This window comes from Bombus huntii, chromosome 7, assembly GCF_024542735.1.
Source record: "Bombus huntii isolate Logan2020A chromosome 7, iyBomHunt1.1, whole genome shotgun sequence".
NCBI lineage: Eukaryota > Metazoa > Arthropoda > Insecta > Hymenoptera > Apidae > Bombus > Bombus huntii.
Genome location: NC_066244.1, coordinates 4945668 through 4960287, shown reverse-complemented (window position 1 = coordinate 4960287; position 14620 = coordinate 4945668). Strand labels below are relative to the sequence as shown.

The window sequence follows — 14620 nt, the reverse complement described above, 5'->3', positions numbered from 1 at the left end:
TTAAAAAGTGTTGCTAGAATTTACGACGTTTTTTAACTGTAAAAAACCTTGGTAGATTTTTTTCACAAAATACATCACCTGAAAAAATGCTTGCAATATTTCCCATGTATTATAACCTTTATGAACTCCATGTTACAACTTTGACTTCGTTCGTACTACTGTACAATTACGATTATACCGAGTGATGATCGACGTTTCTCGAAGTCGAAACTAATTCTCTGGCCTAGTATGAAAAATTACTCATACGTATATCCATCTACATCTTTCGGATACTTTTCTTTCTATAAGATCTCAAATTATACCAATGTTCGTAGTTCTTAGATAATCATTGGAACACGTCCTATTAACCTTACTTCTAAAGATAATATTACGCGATTGATGTTACCGACACTCGGTACAATGTCAATATATAAAATTTGTTGTATGATAATTAACTAATACAGGATCGGAAAATCTATTACAACGGTTGCAAAAGATAGGCCGACACAAAGCCCGAACAAGACGCAGATGGAGCCAATATTGATTAAATACTACATGGAATATTTTGAAATCTGATATTTTAATTTGTAAATAGAGCATATTATTCCCAGTGCGATGCATTGTGATGGCGGTGTCTGTAGGGTTCAGAAGGACCGCTTTTAATGACCCGGACGTGCGTGTATAGTTCCACCTAGCACTGTCGTATTCGATTACAACCTCTATGCTGTATACTCCATGCTCTCCGTAAACTCAAAGTAATTCTCTTTCCAATTCTTCCACTCCTTTCACCCTTTTCAAGTTCGGCTCACGTTACCATACCGATAGACTCGCGCTGATTTCTTCGATTACTTGCACGTACTTGCTCGCCTATGCTCCTTCAAATCACCTACCAGTTATCCCGATGTACAGTTGCCGGCTTTCTTTTCATCGTAACAAGTGCGTTTACTTCTCCAATTCTATCTACCGATACTTATAAATGTTGTATAATTACAATCTACTATGTAATCCGTAACTACCATGGTGAAACGGTTACACGTTAATTCTCTGCTGTTGTTTTCAGATAGATACGCACCTGTCTCGATTAAAAATTAAGATCTCGAGTCATACGTTACGATTAGATACGTTACGATTTTTATGGGAGGTTCGAAGACACAAAAATGCACAGAACGATTATTCTGCTATTAACGCGGAACCGAAAAATTTCTTTATTGTGATTATTATAGTACTTTTTTACCAACTGTTGCTTTCCGAAGATTTTCAGATCACACGCATCGATCCTCAAACTTCGCGATAACTTATCTACCGAAGAAGTATCGTTGCTGTCTGTTCTGTGTAGCGGCACACGAGTTAGTGGACAATACGAATCACGTTGTTGTTTTGCCTCGGAGTATCAAGATCGTTGGGAAACACATAATATAAGGATAAATAAACTCCGAGCAAAACAATGTCGCCGCTACGTGCAACCGTCGGACAAAGACTAATCGACACGACGACCCAATTATCATCAAAGGGATACGCTGCCAGGGACAACGAACTATCTCGTCATTAAACCTCACTGACCAACCATCCTCTACGCACAAACCTCTACAAATTGATAACCCCGACGTGAGTTGAACGCGACTAAACAATCCTCTACATTGGTGACACCGACGTGCGAAAAGTGAACATTCACAATGACGAGTAGCAACAGACAACTTCGTACAGAATTCGCAGACTCAAACGGTTCTAGTCTGCACTGGGAGTTCGAGAACGAAGAAATGGGCGATAGAACGTCGTCTCGATTCTATACGGATCTGAAGAAGCCTGCGCCCTCGTCAGCCTTCGACGACTTAGTGCTGGCGACCTGGAAAAAACACCTCCCAGCGAATACTCAACATGTACTAACCGCGCTGAGGATAACGGAAACGAACGCCCTGATCAAAGTGACCGATAACATCCACGGAAGGCACCCGGAAGTCGGAAGCACCCGAATCGCAGCAGCCCGGCCTCTGTTACTTCCACGCGACGTTCCAGGACCGTGCGAAAAAGCGCCGTTCTCCAGGCACCTGAAATCGGAAACGGGACTTGCCACTACGACAAACACGAGATGGCGTTCATCGGCGTGGACTTCTTAAGCCACTACGGGTTACTGGTCGACACCACAGCGACCTGTCGACAAAACGATACAAGGACACGACAGAGGCTGTATCGAGCAAAGCAATCGTCAGTGAGTCGACGTATCGCCGATTTCTCGTCGAATTTTCGGACGCGACTCGTCCACTCGTTCGATAGCGACAAAATACGACGCAGTGCGGTACTTCATATCGAAAACCACGCCAGGCCCTTCCGTCTTCAACGAACCTCGACGCCTCGCCTCCGCTCGACGCGAGCAGTTGAAGGCGAGATTTGAGACGATGACCGAGCAAGGAGTGATGCGGCCAGTGAAAAGTCCATGGGCATCGTCTCTGCACGTTATACCAAAGAAGAACGAAGGCCTACGACATCGCGGCGACCGTGTGTTGAACGCCTGCATCGTACCGACAGGCATCCACCGCTGCATATCGAAGACGTCGCGTAACATCTGCACGGATTTGACAACAAGCGGACGGCGCTTTACCCCGCATCGAAACGACAAACCCGCAGATACCGAACTCTCTCGCAACCGCACTCGAAAACAGCAAAGAAAACAAAGCAAAGCAGAGGACAACTCAAATCATGTTGTTGTTTTACCTCGGAGTATCAAGATCGTTAGGATACACGTAATGTAAGAATAAATAAACTCCGAGCAAAACAATGTCGCCGCTACGTGTATAAATAAACGGACGCGATCGCAAAGAAGAGTTACGTTCAGTTGTTGATCAGTTATCAACCAGTTATCAACGAATTATCGATCTAATTAACGAGTCATTATCCTATTTTACGACTTATACACAGTACGAGCGTCTCAGCGAATATGGTCTGTATACTAATTTATTATTTTAAATATATTCGACGGTTTCAACAACGAGCAATCTCGTTCAATAAATCTCACGGTCAAACGTAGTCCTCTACACAAGTCCTCTACAGTTCTTTTACTGTCGCAGTATCGTAATGTTCTTTCCCTAAACTAGCCGAAATATATTCCGAAACATGCAGAAATAACTTACCAAGATATATTATTCTTTTTTATTGGCGTTGCGATTGGACATATATATATATATATATATATATATATATATATATATATATATATATATATATATATATATATATATATATATATATATATATATATATATATATATATATATATATATATATATATATATATATATATATATATATATATATATATATATATATATATATATATATATATATATATATATATATATATATATATATATATATATATATGGCCTCAAATGCTCATTTATTGGTCATACTCGTAGATTAAATTACGGCCTTGCCATACAAGACATAAAAGTTCCGCAGACGGAACTAGGCTCTTAACATCGGTCGGTAGTTGTATCTTTTAGATTGGTTATCATAGCAGGTTTGACCTCAGGACTTTATCGCGTGGTAGCAGCATCAGTCCGAGAGCCACCAATTTTATAATTATAAGCACTCTCAATTCCTTTCTGTTATGACACCTTTGGAACGTATATTTATAGGAAGCGCTCTGAGTTAAAGTTTAGAGAAAAGTTCTTGCGTAAAGTCGCGAAGCCTATGGCCCTCTGATGGACGAATGAGAAATATCCCTACAAATTTAAATATCCAATAAGTTTTAATGCGGAAACATTTGAATTTTAAATAAATGAAATGTAACAATCAAGAATTTCATATAATTTATCTATATATATATCTTATTCGTGGTTTTCTGATATCAAGTCTGATAAAAATCATAAAATTTGGATAACTTTGTGTACATATCATTGATTCAATCAGGGAGTTGGAACCTTAACTAATTATCGATCGTTGTCTAAAATGATAAATTATCAAAATGTCTTACGTGGCAATGTTATCGATTAATTTTTACTACGTAAACGAGACGAGTATTAAAAATAAAAATATATAGCAAAAGAAAATGATTATATTTATGTAATGGGTCGAATAGGTTGCGCAATTCCGTACGTTCATTCAATCTATAGTCAATCGTGTTCCAATTAAAGAAATTCTTTTACAATTTCATTCTATTACAAATAGTTGATTATTTGATTTACTTACAACGTTATCAATTATATATACAGATGAACCCACTTATAAGTCGCGCAATTTCCGTCAATGAACGACTGTCACTTGGTTATATCATACGACAATTTCGAGTATCATCCCAAAACATGGTTATCGCCGTAAGTTTTGTTTCGTTAGTTTTAAAGAATAATGACATAAATTACATGATATTATCACTACAATTATTGCAATTGATGTATAAATATATTAAAATACTATAATTCTTTTTGTAAATATGAATTATACATATATGTTGATGTGCTTATATAGGCAGGACAAAAACTACCCACAATTGATCTTTTTGAAGACTCTCCTGCAAATAAAGTGAATCTTGCTAAAATTGCAAATGGGAAAAAAATTATAATTTTTGGAGTGCCAGGAGCTTTCACACCAGGATGTTCCAAGGTATATATTTTCATGTCTATTCAAAAATCGATTTAATGTATTCAATGTATTAATAACTATCCTTGCTTACTGAGTAACTGAATAAATAAAGGAACAAATAATATTAAATTAGTGTTATGTAGTAAATGTTATAAGTATGTTAATATTTATTAAGCATTAAGGTAGTAAAACTAATTTTTTTTTAACTATAAGAAAGTTATATTCTATGTATATAAAACAAAAATATTTCTATAGTAAAAACATTTACTTTTGTATTTAAAAGAAATAGTATGGTGGATATTATATTTAAAAATTTTATATTATTTTAGACACATCTTCCTGGTTATATACAGAAAGCTAACGAATTAAAATCTAAAGGAATTGCAGAAATTTTTTGTATTTCTGTAAATGATCCGTTTGTAATGGCAGCATGGGGTAAAGAACATGGAGCAGATGGAAAAGTAAGATTATATTTTATTTATTGTATATATTTTGTATGTAACATCATTTTTATCAGTAAATTTTATACTTTCTCGTACAGGTACGTATGCTGGCAGATCCAGCAGCTCAATTTACAGATGCGATGGAACTGTCAGTAGATTTACCAGTACTGGGTGGAAGAAGAAGTAAACGATATTCTATGCTCCTTGAAGATGGAGTAGTTAAGGAGTTGAACATTGAGCCTGATAATACAGGTCTTTCTTGTTCCTTGGCTGAAAATATTAAACTTTAGAAAGTATAACATAGCAGTTTATTATGTAGTAAATTATAAACAGATGCTTTGATCAATTTATAAATTCTGCCATATATAATACGTATATAATAAAATGATTATTCATTACTCAGAATTATAATGTGTCAAATAAATTATTCCGTGTGCCTTAATTTTATGTAATATACTTTATTTCATGTCCATTATTTCACATATGTACTTCTGATTCTTATTATTATATTATTGTTTATATTTATTTCATATTTTTGCCTGTATAACAAAACAAGAAAAAATAATTTCACTCAATATTTATACATAAAATTATAATTAAAATATTTACTTAATCTTATAATACTAAGAACTATTACACACACACACACTACACACACACACACATACGTATATACATATGTAAAATAATATTTATAGAAGTATCGTTTGTAAATTTGTATTTAATTGAAAGTGAAGTGTGTTGACAACATTTCGTCACTAGCTTCACTGCAGTTAGAAAACCAATTGTTGACGTATAATGCTTGTTTGTGTTGGAAACTTTATGGCGCCAATTATACCACTTTACTGTTAGCTGTAAATTTTTTAAAATTGTTTTTAAAAATGCCGGCGTTTTTGAAGCATATCGAAGTAGAAAACTTTAAGTCTTACAGAGGAAAGCTTATTATAGGACCTCTAAAATCCTTTACTGCTGTTGTTGGACCAAATGGATCCGGTAGGTTATGTTCTTTTATATTAGTATATGGAAAACTTCTAATAATTTCAGACCTATTATGCATTATATATTTGTTTTTAATATAGGAAAATCTAATTTTATGGACGCAATTAGTTTTGTTATGGGAGAAAAAACAAGTAGTCTCCGGGTAAAACGGTTTAGTGAGTTGATACATGGAGCTTCAATAGGAATGCCAGTTGCACGAAGGTATTTCTGGATCTTATAGACTAAAAATTTTTGTAATTATTTTAACAGCATTTATACTTACTTGTACATACTTTAACCTTTACATACTTTTAATATTATAAACTATACTTTCATATCTTCAAGTTTCAATTATTTTAGATATATAATTTTTGTTTTTATTTCTATGCTAAATTACGCTTTTATTTCTACTCATAAGACATCAAACTTCTACATATTTCAAAGTTACATATAAAGTATTTTTTGAATTTATTAAAATATTAAAAGAAAAGACTTATTATGACATACATTTATTAAAAGTTTTTATATAAATATCTTATTTGCTTAAATACGCTATAATTTTCTTTTTTCTTTTACATATTTTAAAGAAATAGTAATATCTTAAATTTAATAATTTTTGTTCTTTCTCTTTTACAACATGAGAAAAAAATTGTATAAAAAACAACATCTAAAATAATTGTATTTAATTTTGTTTTTGAATATAACTTTATAATATATTATAAGATAAAGAAAAAGTGCAAGTATATAAATTTTTGTACAGTTTGATTTAATAATTTTCAACAAACTAATTCAATTTTTAAATAAATTAACTTCCTTCTTTCTGAATGTGTATAAATTTGTATTTAAAGGAAATAGAAATAATTCTTTTTAATTTTATTATTTAAAATGTATCAGAATATAAATATAAGTTAGAGAGTAACTTAAAATTAAATCATATGCTTAATTGTAATATGGGTATTTTGTTTAATAGGAAACAGTGAAATATTCCATAAGGGAATGAAGTTATAAAAAAATATTTTCAAAGAAATTGTTTAGTACATAGGAGGACATTAGGTAATATAAATAACATTATTTTGAGTGTAGAAATAGAAGAGATGTCAAAGTCAAGTCAATTTTTTAAAAATAGTAATATTATGTAAAGTATTCATAATATGGTGGCATTTGTTGAGATACAAATAATAAATTAGATCTAAAGCAGTCAAATCAATGCAAATCATTAGCTAACACCTTTGAATGATGCCAATTATGCTATGCACTATAAATAAAGATCAAGCTTCTTTTCTCGTTTTATATGTCTTAGATTCATATCTTTATATTCTAACAGCTAGTTTAAGAGATGTCTTTATTGAGACAAAAATTCAGAAGTGCAATTTAACCATTCTTCTAACCTTTATAGCACCAGTTTCTTCGCTATATGACACTTCCAGTATCCTTGAACAAGTCAATACTGACAGCTCTGGTCTGTTGGGATACTGTCTATGAAATTCTTTACTAAATCTCATATTCCACTGTTTTCAGTTAAACAAAATACCCTATACATATATATGCATATATCTGCATTTATAAACATAATATTTATAAGCATAATCTGCGTATCAAATGTATTTAAGTATATGATACATCTTATGCAGTCATTATAAATTACAGTGCATCTGTAACTGCTGTGTTTGAACTAGAAGATGGGACCGAAAAAAGTTTTATACGTTCTGTACAAGGCTCTTCTTCGGAACACAGAATAAATAACAATGTAAGTTTTATATATTTTTTTAGTTAGTTTAGTTAGAAATTTAATTTGAATGGAAATTTACAAATTTTCATGTGTATTATGTAGGTAGTTACTAGCCAAGTATATCTCAATGAGTTAGAACAACTTGGTATTAATGTCAAAGCAAAAAATTTCCTTGTATTTCAAGGAGCTGTAGAATCAATAGCAATGAAAAATCCAAAAGAACGTACTGCACTTTTTGAAGAAATTAGTAATTCTGGAGCATTAAAGGCAGAATATGAAAGGTAACTTATATACATAAACTTGCACATATATTTTTTATGCAATATTATCTACAATCATATTAGTAATTTCAATATGTACATCTATTTAATTGTATATTAATTGCATATATATATATACAATTAATATACATAATTAATAATATATAATATAATAATATATATAATACAATATAATAATATATATAATATAATTTATAATATAATATATGTATATATATATAATTGTGTATGTATATACATATAGGAGGATTATTAATAAAAATGTGTTTATCATTAACTAAGGGTAATCTTTATTTTAACGTATTATATAACAGTTCAGTGTATCTAAAAGATAAATAATATACTGTGTAATATTTCATCTTTTTTTAAATCAGTTTCTGATAAACATGTTGCAATTATAAATAGATTTTTTACTTTTATAGATTAAGAACGGAAATGTTAAAAGCAGAAGAAGAAACTCAATTTTCATATCAGAAAAAGAAAGGTATTGCTGCTGAAAGAAAAGAAGCAAAACTAGAAAAAGAAGAAGCTGAAAAGTATCAACGTTTAAAGGAAGAATATGTAGGTCATTTATTTACTCATTAATTTCAAATTTAAACAAATTATATAATTTATAGATCCATTATTGAATCAATTTTAAATGACTTAATATTATCTGTTTCATTGTAGATAGAAAAACAAGTAGAGCTTCAATTATTTCGTTTATTTCATAATGAAAAGAGTACAGAGAATTTGGAAGTTTCACAGAAAAAGAAACAACATGAAATAGAAAAGATTGAGAAGAAGAAGGAAAAAGCAGAAGAATTATTAAAGGAGAAAAAGAAAGAAGCTGGGAAATTAGGGAGGGATCTTGCTAAAATCGAACAGGATATTAGAGAAGTAGAAGTTGAAATAACAAAGAAAAGACCCACATTCATCAAAGCAAAAGAACGTGTTGCACATATGCAAAAAAAAGTAGAATCTGCTCGGAAGTCACTAGCTCAAGCACGTATTGCAGATGAAGCTCATAAGAAAGATATACACGAACTTCAAGAAGAACTGCGACAAGTAGAAGATGCTAAAGCAGCTTATGAAGCAAGTATTGCTGGACAATCACAATTACAAGGAAGAGATGTGCAACTTGAAGATGAACAGGTAAGAAAATTCAAATGGGATTTATATATAAAAATATTTTTCAAAATATGTCATAGCAAAGTAAGATTATAAATCATTTTTCTAATTCTAATATTTTTCTCATTTTTCTAATATTATGTTATAATAATCCTATTTAATTAAAGCTACAATAATTATATATATCTCAAAATTTAAAGACCAAAGTAATCATTATTATAATCATTATATTAAATATTAATTTAAGGTGAGGGAGTATAATCGTTTGAAAGAGGAAGCAGGTAAACAATCAGCGAGATATTTACAACTTCTTGATTCTATTAATCGGGAGCAAAAATCTGATCAAGATAGACTTGATAATGAAGGAAGAAAAAAGACAGAAATAGAGAATAAACATAAACAAAAAGGTCATATGCGAGATGAAGCTCTTAAAAGAGTAGAAAAATTAGAAGAACATATAAGGACGTCAGAAGCTGCCTTAGAAGATCAAAAAAAGTTGCGGGCCGACTTACAATCTGATGTTGGTACATCAAAAGATAAAATACAAAATTTACAGCGGGAATTAGAGAGCATTTCAGAGCAGCTAGGTGACGCAAAGGTTGATAAACATGAAGTATCAAGAACTAAAAAGAAAACTGAGATCGTAGAAAATTTTAAGCGCCTCTTTCCTGGAGTAGTAAGTAACAAATTAGATTTAATATTTTACTTATAAATCATTTTCTTACAAATTATTATTTTACCAGTCTAGCAATGTAATTGTCATGTAATTACTATTGTTATTATTATTTCTTAGTATGATCGCATGTACAATATGTGTGAACCTATTCATAAAAGGTACAATGTTGCAATTACAAAAGTTCTTGGCAAATATATGGAAGCTATAGTTGTTGATACTGAAAAAACAGCTAGACAATGTATCCAGTATCTTAAAGAGCAATATCTTGAACCAGAAACATTTCTTCCTCTTGATTACATCCAAACAAAGCCATTAAAAGAAAGACTTAGGTATGTAGCGTAAAAATAACTTTAGACATCAGCTGCATAATTTTTTAAATATTTAGAAGAGTCATTATTTCTATTCTTAACAGTATCTTTGTATATTTTCTTACTTCTCCCTTCATATTACAAAGATTGTAGTAATTTCTAATTTCTAATTAGTTTTAATTCTTTCTGTTACGATTGATTTCTTCTTTCTCTCTTTTTGTTTTAGAAATATACAAGAGCCTAAAAATGTAAAATTGTTATACGATGTGTTACATTTTTCACCTAAAGATATTGACAGAGCTGTATTATTTGCTACAAATAATGCACTTGTATGTGAAACACCTGAAGATGCAAATAAAGTAGCTTATGAAATGGATAAAAAAGCAAGATACGATGTATGTGTGTATAGAATAACTAATTTTTTAAAAAGTTACAATAATTAATATATGCATGTAATTACAGTGTGTTGCATTAGATGGAACATTTTATCAGAAAGCAGGTATTATATCTGGTGGTAGTTTAGATCTTGCAAAGAAAGCGAAAAGATGGGATGAGAAACAAATGTCTCAATTAAAGGCACAAAAAGTAAGACACTCTATTTCCATATACAGCGTACTTGTATATTTTACTGTACAAAATTGTTCTGCAGTATATGTTAAATATTTTGTAGGAAAAATTAACAGAAGAATTACGTGAATCTTTGAAAAAATCAAGAAAAGAATCTGAATTAAATACAGTTGAATCTCAAATACGAGGATTGGAAACACGTTTAAAATATAATAAAAGCGATCTTACTGCTACGGTAAATAATATAATTTATAATGCTATAAAACTGCAATTATAATAATAATAACAGTATTTTAACATATCTTTTATGCTTATTGAAAATTATATGTATTACAGCAAAAACAAATTTCGGAACTTGAAACAGAATTAGATGCCCTTCAGAACGAATTAAATATGTTTGGTGTATGTAGATCTTTTATATCTTATTACACTTATGTAAGAATGTTTACTAATTTGATATATCCTTTGTATATAGCCAACAATAACTGTAATTGAAAAAACTATGGCTGAGAGAGATCAAGAAATACAGAATATCAAGGAAAAGATGAATAATGTTGAAGATGATGTATTTGCCAGCTTTTGTGAACAAATAGGTGTATCTAATATTCGACAATATGAAGAAAGGGAATTACGGTATGTGTACTTAAATTTGATAAATATGATATTAAGTTTAATAAATATAAATAAAGTTCTTTAATATAGGAACCTTGTTTCTTTATGTCAATTAATTTTTAAGTAATGAATGTATTATAACTACAATATATAAGATATTAAAAATTTTCTAAAAGAATAGATACATTAAAAACACAAAAAAATGTATGAAAAATGAAAGAAAAATTTTATTTCACTTTATATCGTATACAAAATACATACTTCATACAAATATTGTATGCAAATTGCAATTATGTTTACTTCTAATAATTTCTGCGTTCATAAAAAATAATTTTTAAATATTAAACATCTCGAATTTCTTATTCATTTTTCTCTTTCTTCCTCATTATCTGGGTAATAATATTTAATTATCTGAAAAATGTAGTTTATAATAACATTTATTAATACTTTAAATACGAATAAATTTGCTTTTCTGTCTCTTACATTACAATCTTCATTTTTATAGTATTCTTTAACTCAAAACGCTTACCCTTTACAAAGGGAAACAAAATATATTACCATTTCAATTTTTAGTGTAACAAGAAACTTAGTGTTTCATTCTCATGAACAAATTTTTTTATATTAGGAAAAGATAGAAAAAATAATTTTTCTTACAATTGATTAATTCTTACAATTATACTTATAGATCACAACAAGAAAGAGCAAAGAAGAGGATGGAATTTGAAAATCAATGCAATCGCATTTATAATCAATTAGATTTTGAGAAACAACGTGATACAGAAAGTGAGTAGAATTTAACTTTATATGCGTACTTTTAAGAAATTTAATACTCGCTTTGCTAAATTAATATTTAATTGAAACCTATAAATGAGAATATGTAAAATTTAGGTAACGTATTACGATGGGAACGTGCCGTTCAAGATGCAGAAGATAAACTTGAATCTGCCCGGCAGACTGAATCTAATCAAAAAGCAGAAATAGATCACGATGAAACTCAAATGGAGCAATTGAAGTCCGCGCGAAACGCAAAAAAGATGGAAGTTGATCAAAAAGAAGATGAAATAGGCAAAGCTAGACGTGAAGTTGGAGCAATAGCGAAAGATATACAAGCTGCTCAGAAACAATTAAATGGTATTGAAACCAAAATTGAACAAAAAAAAGCTGAACGTCATGCTATTTTAATGCAATGTAAGGTATGTTGTAAAACAAGATGAAATTAATCAATCTATTGTTTAAGGATTTTATAGAAACAAATATATGAATGTAATGTTATATAGATGGAAGACATTGCAATTCCAATGCTTCATGGAAATATGGAAGATATAGCTAGTGAAACTACTGCGACTAATAATTCGGAAACTAATAATGACTCATCCTTAAGTACTCACCAACAATATGAACGTGAAAAACGAATAACTGTAGATTATGCCCTCCTTCCTGAAAATTTGAAGGATATAGAAGAAGAAGATATTAAGAAAACTACTGACAAACTAACGAAAACGATTAATGATCTACAGAGTACTATTCAACGTATTCAAGCACCAAATATGAAGGTAACAAATATAATATTGCAAATAGAAAATTACAATTTAATCTTGTTTAAGATACTACATATAGTATACCTCAGATGAAGGGGTTTTGTGAAGTTACACTAACTCTTTTTGCTAACTCAGTGAAAACAGCAACAAGTAACTCTAAAATCTCACAGTGAAAATATGTAAAAATAATAATTTTAAATGTCCAATAATTCGGTTACTAATGGAAATTTATATTCTTATGTTTTCCTTCCTTTATGCAACTAATAAGAGGGGACTGATAACATTTTTTAGATTGCATATTTAGTCTATTTCTCAATCGATTACATGCATTGGAATGTGTTAATTTTTTGATAGAATATTTTCCTTTTCCATCTTGAAAATCTTCCATTCATAATGTTGATCTTTTTAAGGCTATTCAAAAGTTATATCTTGCTAAGGAGAAATTGCAAGAAACTAACGAAGAATTTGAACAGTCTCGTAAAAAAGCAAAAAAAGCAAAAACGCAATTTGAGAAAATCAAAAAAGAAAGACATGACAGATTTATGGCTTGTTTCGAGCATGTAGCTAATGAAATTGATCCAATTTATAAGGTTTGTATATGTTAAGTATATGAATTAAAAAAAGGTACATAAATATATCTATTATTTTAGAGTTTAGCAAAAAATCAATCTGCTCAAGCATTCCTTGGACCAGAAAATCCAGAAGAACCTTATTTGGATGGTATTAATTACAATTGTGTAGCGCCAGGAAAACGATTCCAACCAATGTCTAATTTATCTGGTGGAGAGAAAACTGTTGCGGCATTAGCCTTATTGTTTGCAATTCACAGGTATCTAGTTTCTAATTATTAAGTTTTTAAATTTTTACTTTGAAATAAATTTAAATCTAAAATTAATCTATTTCTTATTCATAATATATTTTACATTATATTAAATTATTATTAAATTATGTTCGATTATAATCTAATTTTATCAAATCTATAGTTTTCAACCTGCGCCATTCTTTGTTTTGGATGAAATCGATGCTGCACTGGATAATACTAACATAGGAAAAGTTGCTAGTTACATACGCGATAAAACAAGCTCTTTACAAACTATTGTCATATCTTTGAAAGAAGAATTTTATTCCCATGCTGATGCATTAATTGGTATTTGCCCTGATGTAAGTATAACTGAAAATTTATATCGTCCTAGCAAAATTACATTACATATATATATTTTTTTAATTACAGGTTGGAGAGTGTTTGGAAAGTAAAGTATTAACTCTTGATTTAACTACATATCCCACGCACATTAATTGATAGAGTATATTTCAATTATAATTATACATATTTCAATTGTGTTTTATTTTGTCTTATTTTTCGCACGTAATAGTTTTGTTTCACATACAAGACATTTTAAAACTTCTTGTATCAGAATTTAGGAAAATAACCCATGAATGTCAAATCAAACAAATTTCAAAGACTATTCGAATAATTCAAGTTTTTATTTCTAATCTTTTTCTCTTTTTGGAAATATTGAGGTAATACTACTATCGTATTTTAATTATTTTGAAAATTTTTATTTTTATTTAAACTAGATTAATATAAAAAATTGCCTTTAGTAATGTAAAGTTGCTTGGTAATAAATTATTTGTATAAGTAATAGATTATCTATTAAATTAAAATAATATGTCAATTTTTAAGTTAAGTATATAAAATGTTTAAAAAATTATAATTTTTATATTGTAAGTCTGTAAACATGTACCTTTCTAGGATAAAAAATTTTATTATAATATACTGTTTATTAGTTTTTAAATGTCTATCCTTTATACAAGATGTGAAGC

General features: G+C 29.8%; 2 protein-coding genes across 2 annotated transcripts; both read left to right on the top strand.

Moving 5' to 3' along the window:
* The first annotated feature begins 2774 nt into the window (after window positions 1-2774).
* LOC126867492 (peroxiredoxin-5, mitochondrial-like) lies at window positions 2775-5402 on the top strand. Its single transcript, XM_050621988.1, has 5 exons — window positions 2775-2914; window positions 4188-4289; window positions 4441-4575; window positions 4884-5015; window positions 5096-5402. Exons 1-5 carry the CDS (start codon window positions 2912-2914, stop codon window positions 5285-5287), a joined length of 564 nt encoding a protein of 187 aa, XP_050477945.1. The 5' UTR covers window positions 2775-2911; the 3' UTR covers window positions 5288-5402.
* A 346-nt stretch (window positions 5403-5748) lies between these two features.
* On the top strand, window positions 5749-14571 carry LOC126867464 (structural maintenance of chromosomes protein 1A). The gene is made up of 20 exons (XM_050621926.1): window positions 5749-5990; window positions 6077-6197; window positions 7623-7722; window positions 7807-7985; window positions 8408-8546; window positions 8655-9119; window positions 9343-9771; window positions 9889-10100; window positions 10306-10474; window positions 10542-10664; window positions 10750-10881; window positions 10983-11048; window positions 11122-11279; window positions 11944-12041; window positions 12147-12451; window positions 12536-12811; window positions 13207-13386; window positions 13447-13625; window positions 13780-13957; window positions 14028-14571. Exons 1-20 carry the CDS (start codon window positions 5879-5881, stop codon window positions 14094-14096), a joined length of 3690 nt encoding a protein of 1229 aa, XP_050477883.1. The 5' UTR covers window positions 5749-5878; the 3' UTR covers window positions 14097-14571.
* Window positions 14572-14620: the final 49 nt, after the last annotated feature.

What these genes read in the sequence shown, in the direction of transcription:
- LOC126867492 (XM_050621988.1), top strand. An exon ending in CCCAAAACATGGTTATCGCC is followed by an intron (nt 4,290 to 4,440) that starts GTAAGTTTTGTT and finishes GTGCTTATATAG; the next exon opens with GCAGGACAAAAACTACCCAC. An exon ending in TCACACCAGGATGTTCCAAG is followed by an intron (nt 4,576 to 4,883) that starts GTATATATTTTC and finishes ATATTATTTTAG; the next exon opens with ACACATCTTCCTGGTTATAT.
- LOC126867464 (XM_050621926.1), top strand. Translation starts at nt 5,879, where the DNA reads ATGCCGGCGTTTTTGAAGCATATCGAAGTAGAAAACTTTAAGTCTTAC. An exon ending in TTCAAGCACCAAATATGAAG is followed by an intron (nt 12,812 to 13,206) that starts GTAACAAATATA and finishes GATCTTTTTAAG; the next exon opens with GCTATTCAAAAGTTATATCT. An exon ending in AAATTGATCCAATTTATAAG is followed by an intron (nt 13,387 to 13,446) that starts GTTTGTATATGT and finishes CTATTATTTTAG; the next exon opens with AGTTTAGCAAAAAATCAATC.